This window comes from Gymnoscopelus microlampas, assembly GCF_963454915.1.
Source record: "Gymnoscopelus microlampas genome assembly, chromosome: 2".
NCBI classification, from domain to species: Eukaryota; Metazoa; Chordata; class Actinopteri; order Myctophiformes; family Myctophidae; genus Gymnoscopelus; species Gymnoscopelus microlampas.
The window spans coordinates 20,781,410-20,806,673 of NC_139939.1; the positions used below are offsets into that span (position 1 = coordinate 20,781,410).

The 25,264-nt window shown below is 43.1% G+C and overlaps 1 protein-coding gene across 3 annotated transcripts in view; it reads right to left on the reverse strand.

Moving 5' to 3' along the window:
* The window catches only part of sh3pxd2aa (SH3 and PX domains 2Aa), a 184,585-nt gene that overhangs the window by 22,353 nt on the left and 136,968 nt on the right, over positions 1-25,264 (reverse strand). For all 3 annotated transcript variants that reach the window (XM_084044248.1, XM_084044247.1, XM_084044249.1), the window contains 2 exons: positions 15,499-15,612; positions 7,831-7,914 (listed from right to left, as the gene is read on the reverse strand). In XM_084044248.1, the coding sequence (XP_083900374.1) occupies positions 7,831-7,914; positions 15,499-15,612 (198 nt within the window). The remainder of the gene's footprint in view (positions 1-7,830; positions 7,915-15,498; positions 15,613-25,264) is intronic.

A 25,264-nucleotide genomic window follows, 5' to 3' on the forward strand; every position in this document is an offset into this window, starting at 1 on the left:
CACTCCTCTAGACGGATCGGCCCATAGGCGCCACGACCGACGCACAAAAGTGTCGACAAGAGAATCTGTTGGTTTTGTCACAGTCGACACCGTCGACAGCCTTTTACTGTCAGCGGTCAATTACTGCCGTCAAAAAATGAGGAGTCAACTAAATGCAACCTCATATAACAATAATAATGTGCTCCGTAATGTAACTTGAGTGCTACGGCATACGCGAGGCGCTGTTTATTGACGAAACCTTGCGTCACACCTCCATTTTCTTCATGGAGTGCTGCGTTAACGCCCAATGTATATGTCAGCAAATGGGCAGGAGATCAAACAAGTGTTTTTTTCCTACCATTAGCCAATCATCATCTCCAGAGTGATAAATTCTGGATGATCTCTTCATCGCTCTTGTCCTTTTGCCACCACAGCTAAATCACAACGCATCTCAACAGTGTACAGAGAGCTGTTCAATCTTCACTCAGTCCATTCTTATCTCGGCCCTCCGTAATGCATTAGCTGCCTCACATTCAAACGGCTATAACCACTTCAACTCCATATAATTTAGCTGGCCGGGGGTCCCCCCCGGGGCTCTATACTATAGGTCTACTAGAATTTCCTACTTCACAAATATCTCTGTACTGAAAAGCAGCACAAACAAGATCAGTACCCTAGTCCTGACGTCACTCCCACTAACACTGTCCTGGCAATTTTCAGGTGTGTGACAGTGTCGTTTATGATATTTATTGAGTTATGGTAGATTTCATGACATCTGTTTTTGGAGAGGAAAAAATATATTTTCTTACTTTTTGGATAAATTAGTACTTTTTTTTACTGTCAGTAATGCTTCATATCCATTTGAGTAAAATCTCAGGGTGATATGTTTATTTCTGGAACACGGTTCTTACATGACGCGATCTAAGGTTCCCCTATGGAAAATCCAATACAACAAATAACGCTGTGACCCAGGGGGATAGCGCCTTCTAGCGGCAGTGATGTCAGCCTTCGGCGCTCTATAATACTGTTTGTTGTTGTCCCACTGAGGCTTTTTTCCCCAGGCGGAAAACGGCAACGCACCAAACGCCTGAGTTGAAAATGTTTCAGCTCAAGCTTCAAGCAGCTTGAGCTGCGCACGTGAACACGCCAGCGCTAAAATCTTCTAAATCAGTAGTTCTCAAACCTTTTTATTGCCAAGAACCCCCAAAATGATATGAGTTTGGGTGCGGACCCCCATCTGAAAATGTTTTGTGCCAGGGACCCCCAGAAGAGAAGATTTGTGTTAAAAAAAGAATTCCAAATGATTACAAAAACACTTTCAAGATTTTTCTAAAATATTCAAAAATAGCAGATGTACAAGCTTGCAGCGCGGCACAAAGTGACACGCTCTGAGCTTGTAGATCTGCTATTTTTGAATAGCCAACGCTAAAATGACACAGATGCATTCCCGGTTTTAATGGAGTAAGCTTGATTTATACTTCATGCTTCTACATTCAAGCTCACAACGTGTCACAATGTAACATTATTTTTGTCATTACAATTGATAAATCAAGCATTAATAGGCTTGTTCCCACTCTGCAAGATCCTTTCAATCACCTGAGGACCTTCATCGGGATCATAATATACAGCAGTAGACAGGACAGGGTACGAGATCAAACATAGAAGGAAAGACTAAGAGAGAGAGAGGCCTAAGTGTAGGAAACTTAAGTGTTCCAGAGAGTGAGAGAAAATACGATTTGGGGAGAGCATGAAAGAGTCCGAAAAAAAAAAAAAAGCAAAAACAAGTTTCCAACATGACTTCAGTCAGCAGTCAGTGGCTTTCACGGTGGGTTTATTTTGTATGATGGAAACAGTGCTACTGGTCCAGGAGCAGTTAGGTCGAATGCAAGCGTTGCCAGTTATCTTCCCCTGCCAGTTGAAACTCCACTCTCCTCTCAGTCAGTCTCCTTGACTCTCTCGGTGACCCTAAAAGTATGGCTATAAAGATATGGCGCCACGCTATATCCACCAAATGAATCATGCCAGTCACACACACAACTGCATGTGCGCTCTCTCCGCAGAAGTCAAGTCACAATGCTGTGGATAGGCTAGGCAGGGGAATGGTAAAAACATGCACAGGAGGCGCAGGGGAGTCCTAAAACACACTAATAACCCACTGGGCAAGCAGGGCACAGTACCCACTTATAGTCCTTAATCATTAAAATGCTCCAAGCAGCATATTAGGTTGCCTTTCAATCAAACAGTTCTCTCCTATTCGCTTAACCACTTAAGCTCTATTTTATACTTTAAAAAATAGCAAACATAGCCGGTCTATAAGCTCTGCTATTTTTGGAAAGTGGTTAACACAGGCTTGACATGAGACCAGAAGATAACTAGATACATGCCCAATGTGTATACACGCAGTAGCAAATATAAGCATCATTTATGCCTTTGGATTATAACATTTGGATTAAAAGAATTAGGCGAATTTGACTGTTATTTGTTTTCCTCCCTTTTGTACTCTACTGTGTGGCTTGTAATGTTGCTTGTTTTTATGTAGGGGGACTACGGATGGAAATTATCATTCTTGCTAAATCCGGTGTATTTTCGTGACATCATGTACTGTATGTATTGTTCATTAATATAAGCTGTCCCAGTCAAATAAAAAAATAATAAAGTAAAGTAAAGGATATCTAAATATACCAACATTTTGACAAGGGGATTTGTTGTCACTCACGGTGCTAGCATAAAGCAACCCAGTCTCCAGGCTGGAACGCATAAAGTCAGTGACACGGGCTGTAAACATACAGTACACTGAATGAGCAAGGTGTTGAGGTAAAGAAGAAAGGGATATCGTGCTGGAAAGCTCTATGCTATATTTACTTCAAGTTCAATTTTACAAGTCAAGTGCACGTGTCAAGATAAGTAGGCAAGTGTCAATACTTTTTGGGGCAATACAGGAATTTGGGTATACGATGCAAAAGCAATCATATATTAAACACGAACAGAGACGCTGCTACATTCAGATAAAAGGATGTTTAAAAAAGTACATGTTACAGTACAAGGAAACAGCTGCCGACCTGAGTCTGCAAAAGTGCCACGTTCATAAGGAAACAAAGTACCTTATAAAAAAAGCCAACTCAGAACATGAACACATTTCGGTGCCCTCATTCTGCTGCAGTGGCGACAGCGAGCCTGGTGAGTCATGCGTGTTCTACAGAGAGTGGATGATGGGCTGCGAGGTCTGTGATTAAAACCAGCTCCACTATGTTGGGATTCAGCCCCACTTTCACACTTTTCCATCAGCCCCGTCTTAGCCAAGTCTTCACATTATCCTGGGAGAGGTAGATAGCTATAGCCCTGCTGCCAGCGTTGCCAGATTTTGCGAGAGAAATAAGCAACCAGGTCTCGGAAAACAAGCCCAAAAGAATCGATTAGGCCACCTTTAAACCTATGTACTGTATACATCGGCTATTTGAAAATAGTGGAATATTTTCGAAACATTCTTACAACAACAACACAAATCTGGTACTGGGCTTCCTGACACAAACAATTTTCAGAGGGGGGGTTAGGGACAAATACATATTAATTTGAAATGTCCATGATATGAAAACATTTGAGACTGATTTAAATAATAATTAAAAAAATTGGAAACATGCCCAAATATGCAATTACACTTTAGAGACGAGCCAGACGAAAGACAAAAACCGAACGCCAAAAGTCGCTTATAATAAGCGGAACATGGCAACACTGGCTGCTGCTGCTGCAGCAGACCTGGCTAAGAGCAAGCCCTTGGCGAGGTAGACCCGGTAAGTCCATATTAGTCCATTTGATCATGCTGCTGGCAGGCTACGTGGTCTGTGTACAAGAGTTTCAGTGTATGGTGATGTTATATCGTTGCTGTCGGGCAGAAACGTTTTTGTGTTTTTTAGGAAGTTAAAGCTCGAGATCAGAAGGTAACTGTATTTAATCCCAGAACCAATTGAATGGGCAATACAAAATGTAAATACTTTCCCCTGTGTGGAGGAACCTGGTTTATCCCATGGGGGGAATTCAATTGGCTCAGATGGTTCTGATGAGCGCTTGGGGGGAGGGGGGCAGTTAGGGTTTATGTTTCTTGCTCGCGGACACATAGTCGGGAGCGGGAATCGAACCCAAGGGAGTCTGGGGACCTTCTGTTTCCCATGGCCACTCTACTCATTCAGCTATGGCCTCCGCTGTTAACCTACCCTTATTCTTTGTTAATTCACCAGTCCATTCTGAGTTAAATGAACTTCACCTCACACTGACTAAGTGGATCTGCTCAGCACAGTGGTGTTGTATTAGGGCTGTCACGATTACAAATTGAAGTTGACGATTAATTATCACTCAAATAATTGCGATTAACGATTTAATTGTGTTTCTGTCATTGAAAATCAGTGGAACATTGTGAGAAGAAGTTACATTTCTGTTTGGCTTTAACTTTCGTAAACAAAAGTTGCACAGGGCAGATATGACCAATAACACATATTGAATTACTTAATACTTAAAAATAAACATTAATAGTGGAAATAGCAGATCTATAAGCTCGAAACGCGCCGCGATGCCATTTTTGCCATTTTTGAAAATATATGACATTTTTTAACATGGAATTGATTATGACGATAATGCAAAAATAATTGGGACTCTATAAAATAATTGCGATTAGACGATGATGTAATAATTGTGACAGGCCTAGTGTTGTTGTGCATCTACAGCGATGGTATTATTCAGTGAAAATGTTTGTATACCCTTTCTCCCTATAACTAGTCCCCAAGGTGTTGCTGTTAAGTCGTCTCTGCCAGGTGGGAACCTCGTACGTCCAAAACGTTTACTTTTCAGGAAACGGAATGGGAAATTGTGCGAAAAAGTGAAAATAGATGATCTACAAGCTCTTGTGGATCGGCTATTTTCGACCATACAGCATTAAGTGACGGAAAAAAAACATTAAATATGGAGATATGAGATTTCTGCCCGACAACGACAAAGTATGAATCACGTCCATAGTTAGTTTCTTGCCCAATTTCTGCTCTATACAAAGTGAGTCACTCCACAGCAAGAAGCATAACGTATACCTCATGCAGGATCTGTGTTTCTCTCCGTAGGGAGAACTCTGATTAATGACTTATCGGCCATCCTTTCCCCCGTGTTCTTTGCTGGTCTGGGGGTCTGTGGCACCGGGTGAATCAGCCCACATTATCATCGCTGTCGGGTGGAAACCTTGTATGTCCAAAACCGTTCTTTTAGTATTATTTTTTTTAAATCATTTTTTAAATAGTGAAAATAGACGATCTACAAGCTCACAACGCGTTGCGTTGTGAGCTTGTAGATCGGCTATTTTCACTACTTTTGCGCGACTTTTGTGTGATGAAGTAGGGCATTAATTTACGGGGGGAAAAGCATACAAAGTTGAATTATGGAGATACTAGGTTTCTGCCTGACAGCCCCCCACATTATGATATAGGCTGACTCATGGAGGCCAACAGACACTTTAAAGAGGTTAAACAGGTCCAAGGACTGGACTGAACATAAATAAAAAGGAAACAACCTCAGCATTCGTTATGACGCTCTCACTAATCCAAGAACCAGACAGCAGCAGCGTTACAGAACGTCTGAGAAATCTGTCTGGATGAGAAAGCCACGACTCAACGCCTACTGTACCGTACTGTACTGTACTGTACTGTACTGCAGAGAGTCCCAACCTGTGGGCCGGGGGCCCTCTGGCGAGCCGTCAGGATATTGCAAGTGGGCCGGCCCAAATAATTGGTAAAAACACTAATATTGTATTGATAATATTACATTAATAAAATTAAATAAAATCATGTGATTCTTTCTTTAAAGCCTTGACAACTAGGAACTCATACAGGTTGAGGAACCGAATAGAACATGGCGCCACTTCTCCATTAGGCTGTCCTAGCGCGTCTGATATCTGGTCTAGAGGGGCGGGTTCAAAATCTCCGGAGAGAGAATCCGTGGGCTCCCATTGGTTCACCGATCTGCGCTCCCGCCCCCGCGCCCCTCCTCCTTCCCCCCCAATGTGCAGCATTGAGAGCCGTGACCGTCACAATATTTGGAGCGACGCCCACTGCACTCTGGTTGGTTGGGGAAAATCACCCACTTCCTATGCCAGGAACGTCAACAGGCTCTTACTTTTGAGCAAAACGCGAAGGAACATAAAAGCCTGGAGATCGAGGCTACTTCTCCATTGAACTCAATGGAACCCGGCCGCCATGTTCTGTCGCCCTATCACATTGCATGGTGTGCTCGTTCTATAGAGCACACTATGTTAGTTCCATTGATCCAAGCTGGGACACAAGCGATTGATTGATCATTAAAACAAACATGTTCTGAGAACGACACCCATCTGACCACTTAACACGGCAGACCCGCGTTAAGTGGTCAGATGGGTGGGCCCACTTGAAAAGCTTTCAAGCTTTTCAAGTCGGCCCACCAGACCCAGAAAAGGTTGGGAACCGCAGCTCACAGTACTTAAACTGCACAACAAAAGACGAGCCACTGTAGTTTCAGACACAGACTCATGTCTCTCTCTCTTTCCCTCTCCCTCTCCCTCTCTCTCTGCAATAACGACTAAAAAGAAAACAAATCATCCAAGAAGCCGTGCCAAAAAAAGCAAAGTAGACCGTTTCTTTTTTAATTTCAAAGAACTGAACAAACAAACAAGCAAAACAAAACCAAAAAAAAACTGCCAGAGTCATTAAAACGGCCCGCAAAACCTAAGAGAGCTAGCTTGCTGTAATTAAGCGGCGATGTCCTACTATTAACGTTGAGAGGACCGACAGAGAGGACTAAAGCGTGCTGTGTGTTTGCGCTGTGGGCCAGGGTATAGCCCTAATGATATAAATCTACTTTAATATGATCCAATTATTTTGTTGCACAGCGTGAGACGAAGAAAAAGTCCAAGAGTGACGGGTTGGAAGATTCTAAAGTTTTACTATGGGAGCTGAACGCCTCTACAGGGGCCACCCAATACGCTGCTGCTGCTGATGATGATGATGCTTGGAGGCTAGTCGGAGCTGTCAGGGATGCAAATGATTGTTTACCATGAGGACTTCTGTGTGAAAGTACAGGAGAGAGAGAGTAGCTGGAAGGGACTACGTGCAAGTACTGTTGGATGTACTGTTAACCCCATAGAGACCTGAAGCCGATTCTACATGTCTCCTGAATCTCAACAGTATTCTGAAAAACGTATGTTTCTTTATCAGTGGTGCTCAATCTTTTTCATGTCAAGACCCCCCAAAATGATATGTATTTGGCCGCGGACCCCCATCAAAATATGTTGTTCCAGGGACCCCCCAGAAGCAAAGATTTGAGTTAAAAATGTTCACTTTAAAAATATATATATTCAAAGATTTTCACACAATTTCACGATTTTTCAAAAATAGCAGATCTACAAGCTCGTAGCGCGGCACTCTTTTTAGCTCAAATCTAAAAATGACACAGTTCCAGGTCTTAATGGGTTAATAGGGTGGAGTACGTCAGTGAGGAAGTGAGTGTGTGTGTGTGTGTGTGTGTGTGTGTGTGTGTGTGTGTGTGTGTGTGTGTGTGTGTGTGTGTGGCTTGCCCGCTGCACACAAATGTGTGCGTGTGTATATGTACAAGTGCATTATGCATATGCATGTCCATATACATTATGCATATTTGCATGTGCATCCACTCATCCACATGTCTCTCAGGCGATGTACTGTACAAAAGACATCCTGTCCAAAAATAGCCGTTCTACAAGCTCACAACGTGTCGCGGATGCGACACGTTGTGAGCTTGTAGGTCGGCTATTTTTGCCACGCAACACCCCCACACGCAAGTACAAGTACAAGTACAAGTACAAGTGTTCACCTCGGCTCTGTTGGCGGTTGACTATCCCCCCCAGGGTCCAGCGACGGTCCAGCCTCTTCAAGTGAGCCTTGCGTCTCTTAGTAACTGATGAGTATGAGCAGCAACCAAAAAGAGAGAAAAAAACAAAAACAAACATGGAGGTGTACTTGTTAGAAGCACGGATTAACAAACTTTAACAAAGGCTTTTTTTTTTAATGTTGTTGTTAGTTGCATGGAGAAACTTGTCCATGGGGTTAGCCAAGCAAATAAAGAACAGTCACAATAAATGGTGAAGCCAATATGAGTTATACCTCAGCTGGAAAAAAAATAAATAACAATGGTTTTAAATACAAGGTAGAATTTAGCCAGCAGCCTAATTTGGTCATTAGCTTCATTGCCTTTATCCCATGAATACCCTCCTAATACCAAGTATGAGGTTTACACAAAAACAGAAGCAATATATATTTAGCATCATGATCTCAGGACAAATGAAACAGCAGCTCCTTTGTTTGAAATTAAAACATAAAATATATAAATATTATATTTTTTTTTAGTGAAAGTTAAAGGCAAAGCCATGACCACCCTGCGCTCGGCTTTAGAAGTTACATTAAGAAAAGTAACCACTATCAAAGTATCGTAGCACAGTTTTCTGGCTAACATTGACCAGCAGGGGCGTCGCCCCCTAGTGTTCACATTTAACCTCAAATTCACCTCTTATCTCACATTTTAACTTTTTGTGTTTTTTCGTAGATTAACGCCCTACTTGATCATACTACAGCGTCACACAAAAGTATCAAAAGTAGCTTGTAGATCTGCTACTTTTGCTACTTTTGAATTTGAGTCCTGAAAAGTAACAGTTTTGGACAGGATTGTCGTTTTTCACCCGACTGAGACGATGAATCTGATTTCACATCAACGCTCAGTGCATCTCAATCCACGCCCGTCCATCTACATGTGATACATGTTATAGATATGCATCTTTTTATAAAATACATTTGGTAATGTACAAGCTTGTAGATCAGCTATTTTGGGCCATTCATGATGATGAGTACTTTAACTTTTGGTACTTTAAGTATAATTCTGATGCCAAAGCTCAGGCCAAAATTTGAATACAGGCTTTTTGCTTAAAACATAGAAAACATCTTGTAATCTGAGTGCTTCTTCCACCACTGCAGCCACACACACACACACACACACACACACACACACACACACACACACACACACACACACACACACACACACACACACACACACACACACACACACACACACACACACACACACACACACACACACACACACACACACACACACACACACACACACACACACACACACACACACACACACACACACCATTACAGTTGTGTTAAATTGCCTCTGTCGGGTGGAAACCTCATATATCCAGATCTACAAGCTCAAAATGCGGCGTTTCAAGCTTGTAGATCTGCTACTTTTGATGCTTTTTGTGTGCCGCTGTAAAGTATGATCAAGTAGGGCATTCATTTACGATAAAATATGGAGATAAGAGGTTTCTGGCCGACAGCAAAGATAGAGACAGGTATGTCCTTCCACGCCATTCAAAGCGGTACTAGCCTTCACATCAAGGACGAGAACATTCAGTTCTCTACCACGGCTCCATTCATACATTTTGTATTATCAAACTTTTTCATTACATCAGTGGCTGGAAGAAGTACTCAGGTTTTTGCACTTACAGTAAAAGTAGAAATAAATACCACAGTGTAAAAGTCCTGCCTTCAAAAAGTCTTACTTAGTACTGGTAAAAGTATCTCGAAGTTGTTAAAGTACAGTGCAGAACTTGAGTAAATGTACTTAATTCCTTTACACCACTGTATTGCACGAGGTAAAAGATCTCATGGCTATTTATGGGAACAGTAGAACCGGCTGGGAAGCTTGTTAGCAATTCAATTCACTACCATGTCGAATGCACTTCCTCTGCCGAGCACCTCTCTCTGTGTGTGTGTGTGTGTGTGTGTGTGCAGTGTGTTCTGGTGCCAGGCTGATAACTTGATAACTAGTGGGCCGTATGATGAATCTGCAGTCATATGTAATGAGGTTTCCTTTCCCCGCCATCAACAGTCATTTTCCTCTCTTAATGCGTTCTCCGAGGCTGCATAAAGCAGAGAAACCTTGCGTGTGTGCGTGTGTGTGTGTGTGTGTGTGTGTGTGTGTGTGTGTGTGTGTACTGGTAATTACTATACTTGTCAGGGCCAAATGTCCCTACAAGTAATAGTAGAACTTGAGAAATAGACATTGTGAGGGAAATTGTCCTGGTCTGTTATTTTTTTTTGGTTGAAAAGAAATGTTAGGAAAAGATTTTTGGCTGAGGTTTGCGACGCATCGTGAGCTTCTATCTATTTTTGTGTGTGCGTGTGCGTGTGCGTGTGCGTGTGCGTGTGCGTGTGCGCGTGTGCGCGTGCGTGCGTGTGCGTGCCTGTGCGTGTGCGTGTGTAGTAGTAGATGGATGCCACACTCCACTCCCATCAGCTCTCCATGTCCTTTCTGTTAATCTAGTTCCTTCTCTCGTCGCTCCCTTCATCTGTTTCCTGTCCTTGTGTGTGCGTGTCCCTTTCCTGTCCCTCTCCTCTCCTTCCGCTGATATGTTCCATCTCTCCCTCTCCCTCTCCTTGTACACAGTAAACTCCTTTGTTAATACAACGCCGAACAGAAAGGTGTTCAAATGGAACCCAGGCTATTTGTAAAACTCTTCGGAGTCGAATGAAGTGAGGATTTAATGTGTGCAATGTTGCTGTCTCCCCCCTCCCTCGCTCCTTGTCCTTGAGCTCTCTCTCTCTCTCTCTCTCTCTCTCTCTCTCTCTCTCTCTCTCTTTGCCTCTCTCTGTGTGTGTGTCTCTCTCTCAATCTCTCTCCCTGACTCCCTCCTCCGACCCACCTATGCCCCGCCCTCGTTCCATTGAGCTCCTAATTGAAATATCAGTCGAAGGGGGAGAGAGGAAAAAAAAAGGCACAAAAAGGGGAAAAGTTATTCCGCAGGGTAATTTTTCGGCGCGGGGCACCGCCACATCTGTCAGTTCCTCCCCAGCGAACCTGGCTGTCACTTGGGCTTAGCTTCCAGCAGTCTGCTGGGGGATAATGAGAGGTATATAGCAGACAGCATGGGAGAAGACTGGGTGGTGGGTATAGGCATCAAAGCCCTCGGTGCAGCGAGGTGTGCAAACATGAAGACATCAGGTCTGGTGGGAGAACGAACGGCAGGCGCTTGAGAGGGGATGGGGATGGCATAGTGCAGTGGTTTCCAGCCTCCCCCGTCGGAGCCCCCCTTCTTACATCTGACAAGAGCTGTGTGTGCACGCATACTGTACATGCATACACACACTATAAACTTCTCGTACGAGGAATAGTGAAATGGACGTGTTGTGAGCTTTACTATTTTGTCAAACTTTTTGAAATCATTTTTGAAAAACAATTTTTGACAATATAACAGTGTTGATTTTGTTCGATTAAAACAATGACGACCTTTTTTCACTGACGAAAACGAAATAAAAACCAAGCAGCGATGAGTAAAACTAAGACTAAATATAGTGACAATTTCGTCAACAAATAAAAACTAGACTTAAATGTTATGGAGGGACTAGTGGAGAAGAGATCCAGTAGAACTAAAAGACAAGTCATTTTATGTTTGGTTGAGCTCTGGGTGTGGGCGCTCTGAAAATAGCAGATCTACAAGCTCACAACGTTGTGAGCTTGTAGATCGGCTATTTTCAGCATGCAACCAAGTGTAAAATAAGCCATTATGACGCCATCAAGGCACCGCCAAAATACATTTTAGTCTACTAAAACAACTGTAGATTTAGTCGACTATAATCTTGTGCCATTTAGTCGACTAAAACTAGACAAAACCTAAACCTTTCAGATGACTAAAATATGACTAAAACTAAATGGAATATTATTCAAAAGACTGATAACTAAAACAAAATCAAAATGTGTGGCAAAATCAACACTGCAATATAATGACATGGCCAAAATAAATAGGGATGCCAGGTTGAAACGTGAAAGTGGATGACACTTTGGCCTGTGTCTCTCTATGGCGACCCCCCGAGGGGGGCGGCCCGGTCGGACCCCTTGGGTAACCGGTGGCCGTAGTGTGAAGACGTACTGTATAGCGAGGGAGGATGTGTGTGTGTTCTGACTGTTCTCACACCTCCAGAACGTCCTCACACACACAAGTCTGCGATCAAACACTGGAGAAACAATAACAGCGAGAGAGCCAGCTCATCTTAATGAGAGCATTATGTCAGGATGTTTGGCTATACGGTTTGACACTTCCACTGAGCCTGCTGTTTTATCTATTGAACAGGGGATGACTACAGCCATCCAGCTGTTTTTAGTGTGTGTGTGTGTGTGTGTGTGTGTGTGTGTGTGTGTGTGTGTGTGTGTGTGTGTGTGTGTGTGTGTGTGTGTGTGTGTGTGTGTGTGTGTGTGTGTGTGTGTGTGTGTGTGTGTGTGTGCATGTGTGTGTGTGTGTGTGTGTGTGTTCATTCAATTCATTTTGAGCAGGAAGCTCGTCAAAAAGAGCTCCCATTTCTTGACTTTCCTAAATATCGCTGTTGTCGGGCAGAAACCTCAACCTTTTTGTGTTTTTTTTTCGTGAATTAACGCCCTACTTGATCATACTACAGCGTCACACAAAGTAGCAGATCTACAAGCTCATTCGCAACGCGTTTTGATCTTGTAGATCTGCTACCCTTACTGTTTTTGAGTTTGAATCCTGAAAAGTAACATTTCCACCCGACAGAGACGGCATACTATATGATTCTGAAATGACCATTCTGCATAATGACTTATTTTACTTTTGCTACTTTAAGTATATTTTGATGCCAATGTTTCTGTACTTAAATATAAGTAAGATTTTTGAAGGCAGGACTTTTTACACTGTGGTATTTCTACTTTTTACTTACAGTAAGTGCACAGACCTGAGTACCTCTTCCAACCACTGATGTAATGAAAATGTTTGATAATACAAAATGTATGAATGCAGCTGTGGTAGAGAACTCAATGTTCTCGTCCTTGATGTGAAGGCTAGTACCGCTTTGAATGACATACCTGGCTATATAACACAACCATTTGTGTGTGTGCATGTTCGCATGTGCGTCTGTGCATGTGTGTTTTCAGCTTGTGGGGATCTGCGACTTTTGCTGTTTTTGAATTTGAATTCTGAAAAGTAACAGTTTTGGACATTTCCACCGACGATGTTACTGTATGTATACCATAGAGTTAAAAAATAATAGAGAGGGCACCGGAAATCCCCGCCCATCCACTTGCATTGAGTTGCTCACCCAACGAATACTCCTAAATCACCCCGTCTTCCGGGTTGGGAAATGTGACGGCCGGAGCCTATATTTGGGGCTTCAGTGACACGTTTTGCGTCACGGAGGTGACGCAACCCTGTGCGCTAGCTCGTGAGTCGAGCCCATCGGTCGAAACCGTTTTCGCTCGTTCATGACAGAAGCCCCATGCAGGCCGTTTTAAGCTGCAGTACCTATGAATGGCCAGCATGTCCATTGCGCTTCAATGCAACCTCTGGGCTCTGGGGGGCTTGATGTTGACACTTTGTGACATACTGAAGCATTTTACTACATGACACACTAACCTACTGCTATATGTGTGTAATGTATACGCGTGCCCATTATGTGAATGCATTATGTGGCCATGTGTTTATGCATGCAGTCAGTGGCATGTTTAAATGCGTGTAGGCACATGGAATTCCAGTATGTACTGTACCTGTATCTCGTCTCTGTCGGGTGGAAACCTCATTATGTGCAACACCGTTAATTTTCCGGATTCAAATGAAAGAATATCAAAAGCAGCAGATCTACAAGCTCGAAACGCGGCGCGAAGCGACGCGTTTCGAGCTTGTAGATCTGCTGCTTTTGATACTTTTGTGCGACGCAGTAGTCAAGTGGGGAGGGAACACAAAAAAGGTTACGATATAGGGATAAGAGGTTTCTGCCCGACAGCAACGATATGCAAATGCATGTGCGTGTGCGCGCGTGTGTGCGTGTGTGCGTGTGGGGGCGCGTGCGTGCTGCTCTCCTCCCCTCGGGTGGAGGGGGGGCATTTTTGGTGCTTGATGATGAAATGTGCCATGTAAACAGTCAGACTAAACATTGAGAGAACAGGAGGCCCTGACAGAAGGAGGCTCACTGCAGACTGCAGCCTCCCAGGGGAGCCCGGAGGAATTTCCCTGAGTGCCAAAATATCCGCTCTGCTCCGCACAATACAGAGGTTCTGGGTGGAACAGAGAGGGCTATTTGGCTGAGGACGGGGACGTGTCTGTACGGCAGAGACTTGTGACTCCAGATCTAGGATTCTAGTGTGCGTGTGTGTGTGTGTGTGTGTGTGTGTGTGTGTGTGTGTGTGTGTGTGTGTGTGTGTGTGTGTGTGTGTGTGGGTGCGTGTCTACAAGTATTACTATATTTTTGAGGGCCAAACGTCGCCACAAGTATAGTAGAATTTGAGAAACAGACACAGTGAGGATAATTTCGCTGGTTCTCAAAAGATAAATTGTTTTGCGAACTATACGCGTACGACGCGTGTTGTGAGCAACGAAGTATAACTCAAGTTTTAGGGATAGAAAAGGCAAAATGTTGATGTTTTCACAATGAATACATAATGTGTGTGTGTGTGTGTGTGTGTGTGTGTGTGTGTGTGTGTGTGTGTGTGTGTGTGTGTGTGTGTGTGTGTGTGTGCGTGCGTGCGTGCGTGCGTGCGTGCGTGCGTGCGTGCGTGCGTGCGTGCGTGCGTGCGTGCGTGCGTGCGTGTGTCTGAAGACAGATAACATTCCAACCGAAACTCGTAACCCCAAGTTATGAGGAAATCCAGCCCTGCTCCAAACACACATTTCTACTATGATGAATCATAGAGAACTCACATTAATTTGTTAATTCTATTGACAGTGGTTCTCAAAGTAGGGTCTGGGGACCCCCAAGGTTTCTTGAGGAGGTTCCAGGGGGTCCCCAGCTACATGATGGATAGTTAATAATTAGGGATGTCCGATTTTATCGGCCTCCCGATATTATCGGCCGATATTAGCATAAAAATTGATATCGGGAAAATATCGGTATCGGTTTTTGAAATTTTTTTTTTTTTTTTTTTTTTTTTTTTTTTTTTTTTTTTTTATAAATAAGTTACAGGAGTTCTTACTGTATATGGTGTGTGTGATATGAAATTTGATCTTACCCTAATCACAATAATCCCCGCATATATCGGTATCGGTTGATATCGGTATCGGTAATTAAGAGTTGGACAATATCGGTATATCGGTTATCGGTAAAAAAGCCAATATCGGACAACCCTATTAATAATAATACATAAGTTTTATATAGCGCTTCTCTAGGTACTCAAAGTCGCTTCACAGAAACAAGAAGTACAAGAAGTAGTTAGGAACCAAATGGACCCTTACAGTCCGTTTGTACATAACTCTCAGAGTTATGGGGGTTGTGACTTAAAGATATAGTATGTAACTTTGCCCTGTGGTTACGTAACACATCTCATCTCAGTTTGTTTTGTAAACACAGGGCAACGTTACATACTATGCCTTTAATGCATGCTAAACTGAGGGTCCCTTGAAATTAAAAAGTTTGAGAACCAGGCTTCTATGAACCCATAACTCTGTGAATGTGTGTTGGTTGCCCACACACTAACCTTCTCCCGTCCTGGAGGTGCCCAGGTCCAAGTCATCTCTGGTTCCGTTCTGGGAGTCCAGGTATGTGGCCGGCACCCAGCCCTGCTCCTCGGCTGTGCTCACAAACCACCAGCCTGAAGACAAGAAACACACAGACACAGACATAAGCACTGGGAACAATCACCTTACAGTAACTCAAGGCCTGGAGCAGGGCTTCCCAAACACGCCAAGGACCTTCCAATATAGACATACTGTAGTCTCTGTCTGCAGAGGAACCTACTGTATTGCAAAATGACTTATAAGAAAGGAAGGAGGGAAGGAGGGAATGAAGAAAGAACGAAAGAAAGAGAGATTTTTGAAGAATCTTTAAATATTTTGACAATAATTACAAAGTAGTGAAGCCGGGTTGAAAGTGGTTAAACTGGCACAATAATCTGATGAATTTTATTTGAAATCTTTTTGGTAACACTTTACTTAAAGGTCACGTCTATAATGCATTATAATCACATTTATAACGCATTATACTCCATAAACCTTGTTATAAGTTGTTATGCATGATTATAAACATCTATAACAAGTGTTATAATGCCTTATAAGTGCATTATAATGTGATTATAATGCATTATAGACGCAACCTTTAAGTAAAGTGTTACCATATTGTTTTCTTATAATTTATTTTACTTTATATTTAAATTTGTATTTTCCCCCTACTTTCCAATTGGCCCCCCATGGCGGCCCCCACTTTGAAACCCCGTGGCCTAAAGTTACGGCAGGAGGAAACGGTGCTGTGCTTGGATTCAACGCTTGTTTGCACATTGCGATTTAAAGGCCAATCATGGAAACCAGCAATGGAAGCAATATACGTCCAATGCTGCTCCCCCGTCTGCAGTACAAATCATCCCATCTGTAATAAGCCCAGGTGCAAGCTTTGGCACGGAATGTTAGCCTTCATTTATTAGGTGCAAATATTTCTATTGCTCTGGGCCTTCTTCTGTTCTGTACGAGCGACACGCAGAGATCTGAGATGGGGTAATAATGGCGGGCTGGAGGTTTCACCGACTTGGAAAGCTCTCCTCATGGCTAAAGCAGACCTTAATGTTGAAAGGGAGTGAGGGACACAGGGGAGCTGAGGACAGGATCTGGAGCTTGAAGCAGCAGACTCATAGATCAACAACGTCCTAGTGCTGGGAGGGACGGCGGAAAATGAAGGAAATGTCATGGAAGCTTTGACTAAAGCAACGCTTTGTAAGATTTATGTCATAACCCGGGATTCGAACCCGGGTCTCCCCCCCCCCCCCCCGCGAGGGCTTGACATTTCTATTGTTGAGCTAAGACGGAACGCCCGCTTGGGCAGGGGGAGATATTGCGCTTTGAGCTTCATGGCAATAGCGCTTGTCAGTCAGTATAGTGCTCCTACCCGACCACATCAGTGTCTAAATGTCTCAATGGAAGAGTAGGGAGACCAAATAAAACCACAGCAGTTGTGTTCGTTTCATTGTATTAACGTACTCCAAATAGTTGTATTCACCAATAAAAGTTTTAAGTTTGCTCACACACTGTTTCTCCATCTCTGTCTGTCTGTTTGCCACTCTCTCCTCCCGCCCACCATTTATTTAATTGTCTCCTACTGTAGAATTGAAAATTATAATTGTTATTCTGTCTGTAACCAAAATGCGCTGCTGTAACTGTAGTGGAGGCGACAGTATGGGACCGTTTGCGTCCCAGGTTTAGTGTTTAAGGGTTGACATTGACATACATAAGTCCCTGCAGCTGCATGTGCATCAATTAGCAAATGCTGAGTTTGTGCATAAACGCCTCCTTTTGGAAAACATCCGACGAGTCTTGCCAATTCTGCAAGATGCTGAATTGTGCCACATTTCATGGCCTGATCACCTCTCTCCTCTGCATTTTAATTGGTTCCTACAGCGCAGGCCAATCCCGACCTGACTTTCATGGAGACGGAGCAGGCTTTGGCGTTGATTGGTCAAAGTGACGACTATCTGTGGCCCTATCTGCACGTGGGGTCTAAATCATGTTGAACTATGAAGCCGGATTCATACTTAGTCACACGATGGCGTCCTCACGGTGTGAGCTTATAGATCTATTTTCGCAGTGGCACACCCGTGGCACAAGTTGGACAGCAACCCCGAAAAAACTAACCAAATGAACGATGAGAAAACCGTGCATGCTCGACGATGAACACGGCAGTCATTAAATAATAATAATGCACAATGCTAGAGAGGCTAATTGCGCCGCATGACTCAGCCGGCGCTGGCATGTGTAATTCCTAACAGAGACGTCGTTGTTTGAGACATTCCAAAGGCACCCCAAGCATGTCCTCCAGAACATTAGGGATGGATGAGGCCCGCCCTAAGAGGCCATAAAACACTAGGAGAAGCTGAGCGTGTCAGTAGTAGTGCTTTCAAGATGTTGGGGGGGGGGGGGGGAGAGGTAGTGAGGTGTGTGATTAATTTATTGAAGCTGCTCACGGAAACTCTGTATGGCTAAAACCATAGATATATACCGTCGCAAAAAACTCTTATCTCCATATTCTATTTTTTTGTATTTTTTTCGTAAATTAAAGGACGACTTCACCCATTTTCAACCTGTCTTCATATGATTGGTCCTCACAAATGCTCATTATAACATGGCACCATTTTTGTCCACTCACTCTGTGTCTCAGAGGAGGGGCTGTGGACGGTTCTGAAACCTGTCTACCAGTGACATCATCGATGGGGAATCCAAGCTAATAGAAACGACAGGGTTTCTATTCCTGGAAGGTTAGCATGCTAAGCTATTGTTCTCGCGTGCAAGAAATAATGGTAGATGGGTTTCTGAAGTGTCCACAGCCCTCCTATGAGACAAAGACCGAGTAGAAAAACGGGTCTATTATATGAAGATAGGTTGAAAATGGGTGAAGACGTCCTTTAACAGCCTATTTGATCATACTACAGCGTCACACAAATATAGCAAAAGTAAGGAACCAGAGAAGATGATGAAGCAGGAACAAGATGACCTGAAGCGAAAAGAAGAGGAGGAAAAAAACAAGGAACAAGACACTGACGCCGACGCAGATGCCGAAGAGGGTGAGGAGGAAGATGATGAAGATGAGGAGGAGGAAGACGAAGAGGAGGAGCCTGCAGAAACTGGAGAAGAAGATGATGCTAAGCTTCATCAACGCGGCGTGTTTTGATACAGCAATGGCTGCTGCTGTTCATTGGAGCGATGTGTCAACGTGGCCGCCATATTGGCAAGGGCTCAAGCCGTGTCTCCTAATGCTATGTATGCCCTATATACTGTACAGTATATGTCTATTGAAGCAGGAGGCCTCTCCACTACTGAAAGCATCGCTGCGTCATCATTGCTGAATTCTCAACTGATTTTCAAGCTGGTTAGGTTTGCTACAAATGTCAGATGTGTACTGTAGTCATGTTAAGATATAGGACAGGGGTCTTCAACAGGGGGTCCGGGACGCCTAGGGGGTCCTCAGAGTTACTACAGGGGGTCCCCCAAATCTTTGTGTGATAAGATTTCTTTTTTTGACATTAACCACTTGAATCCTAGCATCCCTTTTCTGAGGAGAACTTTAGCCAAAAATAGCAGATCTACAAGCTCACAACGCCTCGCGCTGCGAGGCGTTGTGAGCTTGTAGATCTGCTATTTTTGGAGTTATAGGTGTGTAGAGGGAAAAAAGTAATCAAAGGTTTATCTGAAACACAATTTTATACAATATAGAGGGGGTCCCTGCTTCATCTCTCTCTCAGCTAAGGGGTCCTTGGCCTGAAAACGTTGAAGACCCCTGATATAGGATATTTAAAATAATGATAAAATAAAATAAAAGACATCATCGTCATTGTGTGAGCACGAAAGAGAGAGAGGGAGAGAGAGGGAGAGAGAGAGAGAGAGAGAGAGAGAGAGAGAGAGAGAGAGAGAGAGAGAGAGAGAGAGAGAGAGAGAGAGAGAGAGAGAGAGAGAGCGAGGGGGGGGGAGATGGGTGGGCGCAGATATAAAGACAAGCATACGGAAGGTCAAGAAATGAAAGCGATGACAAATTCGTCTTATAGACCAGCAATCCAATCATCAGCCCTCTCTTTCTCTCCAATGCATTCACAGCCATCTGGTCTGGCTCTGTGTAATGCGGTCTGAAAAGCCATCACGCCCTGTTTTATGTCACGGCAAGACACCAGTCATATTAACACTCATCATGATTGATGCGGAAACTATGTCAATCTATAGCCGCATCAGAGGGGAAATGACAGCACTTGGTGCTGTGTGTTTTTATAGCGTAACGACAGCATTTGTAGTTAGTCACATTATTTTTATGTGTTTAGTATTCCCTCACTTACGGTTTGGGGGTGTTACGAAGAGCATGAGTCACAGTATTAATGTCTGCAGTGTCGTTTTATCCATTTGTAACTCTGAGAGTGTACTTAATGTAATCAAATGGACCCGTAGGGGTTCATTTGGTGAAAAGTAATAATTAAGAGGAAATAAGTCGGCCTGTTTGAATAACATCTTCCATTGTGTACTGTACTGTACTTCTTTTTTTGTGGTCCAGGCAGCAACCATTTCCTTTCAGGAATATAAAATGTTACAGTACAGCTATAAATGCAGTTGCTGCAAAGTCAATGAGCATCTACACCAAACGTAATTTAAGTACTTATGGATTGTCCGATGCCCGATGTCATGGGACCATGTGCATTATGGCTCTTAGGCTTAAAGGGGCTACACCATGAATTTCATTTTTTTAAGGTTTTTAGTATTTTTTGGGCTCCCCAGTGTCTCTTGTACCCCAAAAAATATTTTTTTTTAACATTCAGTCATTCATGCTCATTTCATGGATTTCCTGAATGGGCGTGTCTGAACAGGCCATTTCAGAATGGCTGTGCAAGTGATGTCACTTGCACTGATTTTGCATTGACGATGGCCAGACAGAATTGCTCAGTAGCTCCCCCCTGCCCAATAGGACGTTTTGGTATTGCAGCTGAAAAAGCTTGGAATGACAGACAGTCAGATTGTGAGAAAAAATATCTGGATGTTTTTTAGGCTTACAACCTGTTTAAAACGTATTAGGGGGCAATATTTATATATAATATATATTTTTTTAATTCATGGTGTAGCCCCTTTAAAGCTGCAATCCACGGGATTCAAACTCAGGTATCCTATGCGAGCACTGCAGTGTATACCGCTGAGCTAAGATGTGAAGCCTGTTTGAGGAGGGGAAATAGAACACTTTGAGCTTCATGCACCAACACCTCTTTTTTTCAACCAGAAGATCTAAATGTCTCAATAGAAGAGCAGGGAGAATTGTATTAACCTTATTCTATCTATATGCTATGAAACCAGAGAGTGTTCCTATGTTACTAAGCCCTGGATCAGTGGTTCTCAAATATTTGCATGTCAAGGACGCCCAAATGAATGTATTTGGCTGTGAACGTCCATCTGAAAACATTTTTGCCAGGTATCCCCATACAAGAAGTTTGTTGTTAAAATGTTTCAAAAATATTCCAGATTTTTTCATTTTTTCCCAAGATTGTTGCTGTGCTACAAGTTGTGAATATATAGGGTTAAAATGCTTAAACTGATTTTGATGCAATATTAACTCATTTTGCTGGGGACCCCCCTGGAACCACCCCAGGGACCCCCTAGGGGTCCCCAGACCCCACTGTGAGAACCAGTGCCCATAGAACAACTTTCTATGAGAGAGCACAGCTTGCGTTGAGCCTGATTCACAGTCTTGGCAGCAAATTGTCCCGTGATATGTTGCTTGACAAAAAAACGGCATATTTTCAACTGAATTATTATTATGTTTTTCAGTTGTTATTTCTGTCAAGTGGCACGTTGTATGGCACTTTATCACTGCAGCATAAATCAGGCTTTATCCAATATGTGTGAAGTATTCAGTGTTCAGCCCCCGTTGTAAATTGTCACGGAAAAAATGAATGCGACACTATGGATATTGTTCAAAGGAAAAACATACTATAAATCAAAGCCCAAAGGAACGTTTTATGAGCCAACTAAAAGTAATTTTCTTATTCATTATTCATTATTAATGAAGCCAAGCTGTGACTAAATGTCACAGTCTTTATTGTCATTTTAAGCGTGGGGAGGGGGGTTGTTTTTTTATGTTTACAAATACTGAACATGGCTGCTGTATAGAGACTGGAATTATTACATTGAGTGCCATTGCACTTAAATGATCTACCAGGAATAGTTTTAACCCATTTAGACCTGAGACCGATTCTAAAAACCCAAACCTAAATCCTGACGTTAGTTTTCTGGAAAAAAAAAAATACATATATATAAATATGTTGCTATATATATATATATATATATATATATATATATATAGCAACAGCTAATGTTACAAAAAGGTGTTCCTGGATTGAAAGGTATAACAACAAATAGGTGTTCCGGTCTAGCTTCACAAACTAGTGTGTGTGACACAGCTACAAAAGAAAATATCGACCAGACCAAAATGCAACACGTAAGACAACACAAAATCAGGGTATTAATACTCTATACTCTCAGCAAGCACAAAAAGATAATTTGTTCAGAGTCAAATATCATTGTCAGTGTCGATGTCAGCGTTAGCATACAGTCGATTTAAAGCAGGGGTCTTCAACGTTTTCAGGCCAAGGACCCCCTAGCTGAGAGAGAGATGAAGCATGGACCCCCTCTATATTGTATACAATTGTGTTTCAGATTAAAAGCCTTTTTTTTTTTACTTTTTTTTTTTTACAGCCTCTTTGCCAAAGGCGTTGAGAGCTTGTAGATCGGCTATTTTCGGCTAATGTTCCCCTCAGAAAAGGAATTCTAGGGTTCAAGTCGTTAATGTAAAAAAACTAAATCCTATCACACAAAGATTTGGCGGACCCCCGGGCCCTAGGGGTCCCGGACCCCCTGTTGAAGACCCCTGATTTAAAGGTATATTTGGTTAGTTGTTATGATGGGATATATGTTATTATTAGTTATTAATTTGTTCATCGTTTCTAAAAGTGTAACAGTGTAATGGTCATGGACATGTACATGTGTTGCAGCCCTAGTACATTCAGCCATTCACACTCAAACACAGTCACACACTGATGGCGGGGACAACCACGCGAGCTATACCACCCTCATCGGGAGCAGTTAACATGGTTCAGTGGTTCTTGCTCAACGCGTTGCGACGCGAAGCCAGGAAGAGCCGGGAATATGTTTCCCCAAACGGGACGCTCTACCTCCGGGGCCGCAGCCGCCCCCAAGATTAGTGGTATAGCATCACCTCCAGGCCGTAAAACGCACCGCCAGCATCTGAGCCCCCCGAGAGGTTCTAACCGGTGAATCATAGGTTATGATTCTGTGTATCACACATGATGCAACACTTTAGGTTTAGCTGGCCAGATAAACTTCAAGCTTCGAGTCGTAAAGAATATTGTCTCTGTCGGGTGGAAAACAGCTACTTTTCAGGATGCAAATTCAAAAATAGCAAAAGCAGCAGATCGACAAGCACAAAACGCGTCGCTTCGCGTAGCGTTTCGAGCTTGTGGATCTGCTACTTTTGATGCTTTTGTGTGATGCTGTAGTATGATCAAGTAGGGCGATAATTTACGAAAAAACACCACAAGGTAAAATATGGAGACGCAAGGTTTCTGCCCGACAACAACGATATGTTAAACTACTACAGTCACTCTAGTGCTCAGAACTGACCTCAGAGAAGACCCAGGATAGTGGGTCGCTTAAGGCAGTGAAGTATGTTTTAATGAGGGCATGCATCTATCCATAATCTTCTTTAAAATGATTCTATCGATATATTTTTTTAACTGAATTGAATCATCGAGAAACCCATGAAATGATAAAGCAATCAGCAAATTGTATGTCCTACCCACGATTAAAATTCCTACTGATTGATTGACTGAATACATTATTAACGGTTTGTAAATAGTACAGTGGTACAATTATACAATGATGCCAAAAAGGATAACACAAAAAGCCCTAATGGCCACTGCTGGACTAAGACGTAACGCCCGCATGGCCAGGGGAGATATTATATTACGCTTTGAGGCTCAGTCAATACCGTAGTGTTAGCTACCCGAACACAGGGTCTGCATTTCTGAATGGAAGGGTAGGGAGACTATCTGCAACCATCATACTCAAAATGAAGTTATATTCATTCAAATAAGTTCCGGATTGCAGCTTTAACAAGCATGAAGGTAGCATTAGCATGGAGGCTATCTTAGCCTCGGGGTAACTTTATGTTTGGCTCTCAAACACATGGCGGGCAGGCGCGCAGGCACGTACCTACCCTCACACACCATATGGAAGTTCAATGGAGTTTTTTTTGAGCGTGACCCCGCTGGGCCTGATATTTAGTCAACATAGGTTAATGGAAGTCCCCTCTCTCTCTCTCTCTCCCATCCTATCTGCTTTCACTTGTAACAGGACTGCAACAGTAACCAGACCCCTGTGTTTTATGAAAACTTTCACCCAGGTAACATGAGCCTCACCCTGGGATGTGTCGCCCCTTCATCCTCTGTTATGTTCTACAGTATAACCAGAGGTTTTTGAAATAGGGCATGACTTATTTGGAGGGGGGGGGGGGACAGCATGAAAGACTTTGGCTGCCCCTCTCCGAACAAACGTGCTCCGGTTTACGCTGCGAGTTAAGAGCTTTGAAGTGTCCATTTAACCGGTTATTATGTGGATTTTTTAAAGATTTGTTTTGGGGGCGTTTCGCCTTTGTTTTTCTGATAGCACAGTGGAGAGAGACAGGAAACGGGGGAGAGTTTGGGGAGTGACGTGCAGCGAATCCGCCCCGCCGGGCTCGGGAATCGAACCCCATGACACGCTGTCGGGCATCAAAGGCAAAGACTTCTTTAACCAACTTTGAATAGAATTGGTTAAAAAGGAAAGCTCTTTGCTAAAGAAAACGCTTCGGGTGTCATCCTCACGGTATTGGATTGTCATACTCAGACTCACAGCGCAGCATACACACAATTGCTCAGACTATTTCTTTTGACAGGCGGAACACGCTTTCTAAAAGAATAACACTGGCCCGCACATAATCTAGGCCAGCCAACGTTGTAACATCAACTAAAAGCAAAATGGTGCAATCCGTGATAAAGATGAACTCATGGCGGGAGGTGAAGCTCGTTTTACGCCAAGCCACAGTTTGTGGCGCTGTTATTTTAAGCTCATTATTGCTCCGTTGCTGTATCTACCACCGGCTTTCTGCTTACTCGGCACAAAGGCAAGCACGTAGTCTCTGTCGGGTGGAAACCTCATATGTCCATGTTACTTTTCAGGATTCAAATTCGAACGCAGCAAAAGTAGCAGATCTACAAGCTCGAAACGCGGCGCGAAGCGACGCGTTTCAAGCTTGTAGATCTGCTACTTTTGCTGCTTTTGTGTGACGCTGTAGTGTGACCAATATAGGGCGTTCATTTATGAAAAAAAAGTTAGAATGTGGAGATAAGAGGTTTCTGCCCGACGACAACGAAGAGGCAATTCAATAGGATGCCCTGACAAGCAGCACTGTCTGTGTCCCAGGCTCACTGCCCTGTGCAAGATCTGCTCCTAATTAGCAGAGAGTGGAAAGTAACTGAGTACATTTACTCAAGCACCGTACTTTACTGGAGTGTTTAATTTTCTTTCTGCACTTTGTATGCTTCTACTCCACTACATCTCAGAGGCAAATATTGTACTTTTTACTCCACTACAATTACTAGAAAACTTGAGTTACTTTCCACGTTTTTGATTATTACAAAACATACAGTAATGAGTACTTTTACTTTGGTACTTTAGGTA